The sequence below is a fragment of the Triticum dicoccoides genome, chromosome 6A (assembly GCF_002162155.2).
Source record: "Triticum dicoccoides isolate Atlit2015 ecotype Zavitan chromosome 6A, WEW_v2.0, whole genome shotgun sequence".
Classification (NCBI taxonomy): Eukaryota; Viridiplantae; Streptophyta; class Magnoliopsida; order Poales; family Poaceae; genus Triticum; species Triticum dicoccoides.
In genome coordinates, this window is record NC_041390.1 from 166,222,453 (window position 1) to 166,228,840 (window position 6,388).

Here is a 6,388-nt window from a genome sequence, read left to right on the forward strand (position 1 = left end):
CCCTAAATTACTGGGTATTAGTAGTGTGTACCAATATAATCACATTTTGCCATTTAATGTAGCGACAAGGCCTAAGCAAAGTACACAGCAACAAAAAGCCAGCCTGCGAGGCCTTCTTAAGTGTTCCCATCGATCGCTAACACGCCGCCGGTTCGCCTGCTTCCGCCAAACGAGCAGATGTCGTCTCCTGCTTTCAGCCAATCGCCCGCCTGCTGCTTTCGCGGTTCCGCCAATCGCCCAAGGTGCCGTCCGCTGCTCCCGCTCGCCTGGAACGTCGTCAGCTGATAGCTGCTGCCTTTCGCGTCTGCGGTTCCGCCATCGGCTATAACCCAGGTCTCCATCTACTAGGTATACAACTTAATTTTATCATCCCTGTACTTGGTAGATTTCTAATTTTGATCTCCCTGACCTAGGTTAGGAGCAGGCCCTAGTTAGGAGTAGCCGAGTAGGATGATATTATCATCATGTGTCCATGGGCTGGGTATTGATAAATGATAATGAATTTATTTGTCAACGTCCTAGGTTAGGAGTAAGATATAGCAGACTGAAATTGTGTAATAAACTGGGAGTATGCCTGAGTTATATTAGTTCTCATGTCATATGACTGTTTAAAATTGTGGTCTCAATTTTGATTCTCGTCCCGGGGCCCCGAATTTCTGGAGACGGCCTTGAGTAGGTGACATCAAAATTAAGATGTTTGACGGAGTTGAGCGGATGCTTCGGGGAGTCAGGCATATGCCGGGGCTAAGGAGGAATCTAATTTCGCTCGGTGTTCTTCATGATGGTGGTATGGTATTCCGTTGTGATCGGGATAGGAATACCATGAGAATCATGAAAGGTGAGGTGACCGTGATAATTGGAGAGAGGACGGCTTCGCATCTTTACAAGCTGCAAGGGAGCACTATTGCAGGTGGAGTCACGGAGACTGAAATTGCAGGAGTAGCAGCGTCTCACGGCGGCGGCGGGTCTAGGGCAGACTCGTCGAGTAGCTCTCAGTAAGCTACGAAGAAGACAACACAAGTCCGAAGTACATGGAAGTTTGACGCATGGACAAATTCAAGGTGGTGGAGAATATTCGCCAAGGTGGAGTTTGTTGTGTTTGTGTCGAATATTGTGTACGAGTTGGGTTACGTTTGGACTTGGTGTTGTAGTATGGGTAGGATACTTGTAATGTCGGAGTCGGACACGTTGAGGCACCCCACGTTGTAACCCATGACGACTAGATAGCGACAAGCTCGCAAGGGGTGCTGGTGGCTTGTGCCGGTACCCGGGTGGCCGGTGTTGCGGTATCTCGGGGAGGAGCGCCCGTAGTCATTGCCCCGGGGAGTAGGCGAGTTCGCCGAAACTCGTTAACAAATCTCGATGTCATCATTGTCTATGATTGTTTGTTCCTCGGATCATCAACGGTATGCTTCGGATTAATTCTAACAAATACCACCCATTCCATTCATGATTTGATTGATGGCTCTGCTTTTGTTTTGTTGCAGGAGATCTATCCTTTTCACGTCCGCCTGCCGTAGCAGGACGACGGTTTGAACGCACGGCCACTCGAGACGGTAACCAAAGCCAGCCAAATTTCTCCGGCTTTTTGCTACGAATCTGCTACACTTTCTTTTTCTTTAAACTAATATATTTCGGACCGTGCACGAAAGCAAGCAGGAAATTAAGGGGGGTGCAGCCAACCAGGCGAGCATCCGTGGTGCAGCCAAAGGTGACAAATCTGTCTCCACGTACGTCACCGTGGAAGACTCCTGTCCTGCTCCCGCCAGCTCCAGAAAAGCCACGGACCGGCTCAACACCAACCCTGCAGCCTTTTTTACCTCTTCCCATTGACATTTTACATTTGTGGGAGGTGACAAGACAATGTGCCGTTTTGGTCGCTCGCCAGGGAAAATAGTGGCTATATATTCACGGATAGATACAGACTCCATGAAGACTATAAGTCATCCAGACGACGAGGCGGGCGGCTCATCGGGCGGCCAGTACGCGACAGCGTATAGCTGCGTGCAAACGCGACAGCAACTGCCTGCGTGTCACTCGCTCGCGGTCGCCATCCACCTCTCCTCCTGATCGATAGAGAATTCAATTCACCTGAGAGAAAACATGTCGCCGACGGTCGCCGCTTTCGCTCTCGTTGCGCTCTGCTTCGCTCATTCCTGCCCGGTAGCGGCGGCGGCGGCGGCGGAGACGGACGCCGTCTCGGCGCGGCGGCCGCTGCGGGGCGACGACACGGTGGTCTCGGCGCAGGGCAAGTTCGCGGCCGGGCTCTTCAGCCCCGGCAGCTCCGGCCGGTTCTACCTCGGCGTATGGTACAAGAACATCCCCGTCCAGACCGTCATCTGGGTCGCCAACCGCGCGAGCCCCCTGTCCAGCGCCGCCTCCGCCGAGCTCCGGGTGTCCCCCGACGACGGCGGCCTCGAGCTCGTCGCCGCCAGCGAGGGCGTCGTGTGGTCGTCGTCGAGATCAAACCTGTCGGCGGAGGAGTCGAACAACAACAACACTGCAGTGATCCGCGACGACGGCAACCTGGTCCTCCTCGGCGGCGGCAACTCCTCCGACGTGCTCTGGCAGAGCTTCGACCACCCGACGGACACGCTGGTGCCAGGGGCGTGGCTCGGGGAGAACAAGCTCACCGGCGAGTACCAGGGGCTCACGGCGTGGCGGAACGCCGAGGACCCCGCGCCGGGCATGTTCAGCAACACCGTCGACCGCAACGGCACCAGCGAGTTCTTCTACCTCTGGAACCGGACGCGTGTCTACTGGCGGAGCGGCGTCTGGACGGGCCGCGTCTTCGTGCTCGTGCCGGAGGCGGTCAACAACGTGCTCTTCAACCAGACCTACGTCGAGACGCCGGCGTACCGGCGGCTCAGCTGGGCGCTCTACGACAACGCGACCATCACGCGCCAGGTGTTCGAGGGGACGGGGCAGGCCAAGCAGTACATCTGGGTGCCCGCCAGCCAGCGCTGGCAGTTCTTCTGGGCCGCGCCCACCGTGCAGTGCGATGCCTACGCCGTCTGCGGCGCCTTCGGCGTCTGCGACCAGAGGAGCCAGCCGTCCTGCCGGTGCCCGCCGGGGTTCGTGCCGGCGTCGGAGCGGGACTGGGCGCTCAGCGACTGGACCGGCGGGTGCCGCCGGAACTCGTCGCTCGCGTGCGCGCGCGATGGCAACGGGTCGTCGTCCACGTCCACGTCCACGGACGTGTTCCTGGCGCTGCCCAACGTTAAGCTCCCCGACGACTCGCTCGCCGTGGGCCGCGCCCTGAGCAAAACAGAGTGCGAGTCGGCTTGCCTCGACAACTGCTCTTGCCAGGCCTACACCTTCTCCGGCGGCGGCCGGTGCGCCGTCTGGCACGGCGAGTTCCGCAACCTTCAGCAGCTTTACACCGACGACTCTGGGGCCTCGGGGTCGCCGGACCTGCATCTCCGGCTTTCAGAATCAGGGCTGCGAGATTTGAGCAGAGCAAACAAGAAGAACGAAGGGGGCCTACCACTGCAGCTTGTCGTCGGAATCGTGTTGGCGTGTGTGGCAGCGGCATTGATCGCATCGGCGCTGCTGGCCTGGTTCCTCCATTCCAGGAGGAGGCGGCGGCGTCGGCTGGACAGCATGGCGAACGAGGCGGGCTCCTCCTTGGCCGTGTACAGCTACGGCGACCTCCGCGCCGCCACCAAGAACTTCTCCGACCGGCTGGGCGGCGGAGGCTTCGGCTCCGTGTACCGCGGCGTCCTGAAGAGCGGGGACACCATCACCGAGGTGGCGGTCAAGAAGCTGGAGGGTCTCCGGCAGGGCGACAAGCAGTTCCGGACGGAGGTGAACACGCTCGGGCGCATCCAGCACGTCAACCTCGTCCGGCTCCTGGGCTTCTGCTCGTCGGCCGACGAGAAGCTGCTCGTCTACGAGTACATGCCCAACGGCTCCCTCGAGGGCTACCTTTTCAAGGGCGGCGGCGGCGGCTCGTGCCCGAGCTGGCGCGACCGCTACGGCATCATGCTCGGCGTCGCCAGGGGGCTGGCGTACCTGCACGACGGCTGCCGCGAGTGCATCATACACTGCGACGTGAAGCCGGAGAACATACTACTGGACAAGGACCTGTGCGTGAAGCTCGCCGACTTCGGGATGGCGAAGCTGGTGGGGAGGGACTTCAGCCGCGCCCTGACGACGATGCGGGGCACCATCGGGTACCTGGCGCCGGAGTGGATCTCTGGGCTGCCCATCAGCGCCAAGGCGGACGTATACAGCTTCGGGATGGTGCTCTTCGAGCTCATCTCGGGCCGACGCAACACCGACAGCTCCGGCGACGGCCGCGGCGGCGATGATGGCAGCGACGCCTCGGAGGCGGAGGCGGAGGCAGGGCGGCCTGTGTCGACGTTCTTCCCGGTGTGGGCCGCGGGGAAGGTGGCGGCGGGGGAGGCGGGCGCCGTGGCGGACCCGCGGCTGCGCGGCGACGTGAGGGGGGAGGAGCTGGAGCGGGCGTGCAGGGTGGCGTGCTGGTGCATCCAGGACCAGGAGGCGCACCGGCCGACCATGGCGCAGGCCGTGCAGGCGCTGGAGGGCGTCGTGCACGTCGACATGCCGCCGATGCCGCGGACGCTGCAGAACCTGACGCTGGCGTGATGCGAGGCGTGGGTTCAACTCCGGCCGGCGACGTTAAAAATCATCAAACCACATCAGGAACGCAGCAAAGCTAGATCGTTGCTGAATGATACCGCCTCAGTTCAGTTTGTAGATAGGTACAGTACTATGTGATGTGATCTGAGAGACTAGAAGAGCATGAAACTCATGACAACGGACGACTCACGTTGGAAATACGGGACCAAGTATGGAGTAGACTGAATACAAATGGTACAAGTCAATATCTCTCGTTCAAATAGATACTTAGAGCATCTCCAGCGGTTGGCCCCCAGGAAGCGCTAAAAATCGCTCTTTGGGGGCGCACCTGCGCTAAACCATGTGCTGGGGGCGAGATGCCCCAGTCGCTGCGCCCACGCTTTTTTGAAAACTTAAATTTTGTCACAAACACGACGCAAATTAAACCAAACTTCGACGAGTTCATTCATATTTAAAATATATTTAAAAAAAAAACTGCTACTAGTCTGCTCCTTGCCGTCTCCCTCGCCGCCCGCCGCCCTTGCAGTTCTACGAGGAGGTTGTAGAACCGCGTATAGTCGCCGCCGCCGTCGTCGTCGTCGCCTCCGCCGCGGCCGCCGTCCCTGCTGCAGCCCTCCCCCGGTTAGCGCGGCGAGTTGGACGGTCCGGCGGCGTCCTCGTCGTCGTCGCTATCGAGGATCACGACGTCGTGCTCATCCTCGCGTCCACGTTTGCGGGCGGCTATCTCCTCTAGGGCCCGGCGCTGCCGGACCATCTGCTCGGCGTGACGGCTGCGGAAGTACGGCTCCCAGAGCGGGCTGTCGGGGACGTAGCGCGGCCCCTCCCTCGCCGCCCACGGCAGGGAGGCGCGGATACGCGCGATCTCCGCACGCCGTGCCGCCCCGGTGGGCGGTGGTGGCACCGGGACCCCGCTGGCGCTGATTCTCCATGCCCCGGGCACCCGCATGTCCGGCAGGACCGGGTACTCGGCCTCGAAGAGGAGCCGAGCTTCGTCCTCGTGAAGGTGGCGGCGGCCAAAGCCGTTCGCCGCCGCGCCGTCGCCTGGGAAGCGTTCGGCCATTTCTTTGAACTAGGGACGGCGAGGGGAGAGGGAGGAAGGGGGAGAGAGGGCGCGTCGGCGGTGGAGACTTTGTGCGTGCCACCGGCGCGCCGGGGGTCGGCTTATATAGGCGGAGGCGCCGCACGCACGTGTGGCCGCCACGTTTACGCGTGGCATGCGCGGGGACACGCGTCATCACGCCTTCACTGCGCCGCCCGTGAGGCATCAATGGCGGAGGCTGATCGGCGCGGGAGCGCGCGACAGCTTTGGCATTGATTCGCCATGGGAAACGAGGCGATGAGGACGACGAAGCGGCGAGAAGCGAGACGAGTCGCTGGCAAGGATGGCCCGCGGCTCTTTCGCGCCAAAAACGATTCGCCCGGCACCCCGAGCGCCCCCCAGCATGCCGGGGTCGGGTTGGGTCCGCCGGCACCAGTTTCGGCCCGAGCCGGCGAAAATTAGGCTCTTGGGGGCGCGACTGGGCCAATTTTTTGACGTCGGCGGACGAAAAGTCGCCCGGGGGGCCTTGTTGGGGGCGCGGCTGGAGATGCTCTTATGAATCGCTATACAATGTGAAATAGATGAAATATATACATAAACTAATTTTTGAATCTTGGCGCGGATCAGGGGCCATGACCCGCGTGCCTCACCCCTGCGTGCCACAGATCTCCCTCCTATTGTTTCAACCGGATCTAGGGTTGTTGCCAATGTTGGGGTTGGGGTTTTTATTGTCGAAGTTGGACA

The 6,388-nt window shown here is 60.5% G+C and overlaps 1 protein-coding gene across 1 annotated transcript; it reads left to right on the forward strand.

The window, feature by feature from the left end:
* The first annotated feature begins 1,873 nt into the window (after positions 1-1,873).
* Positions 1,874-4,852, forward strand: LOC119316443 (G-type lectin S-receptor-like serine/threonine-protein kinase At2g19130). Its single transcript, XM_037590763.1, has one exon. It carries the CDS (start codon positions 2,104-2,106, stop codon positions 4,609-4,611), a length of 2,508 nt encoding a protein of 835 aa, XP_037446660.1. The 5' UTR covers positions 1,874-2,103; the 3' UTR covers positions 4,612-4,852.
* Positions 4,853-6,388: the final 1,536 nt, after the last annotated feature.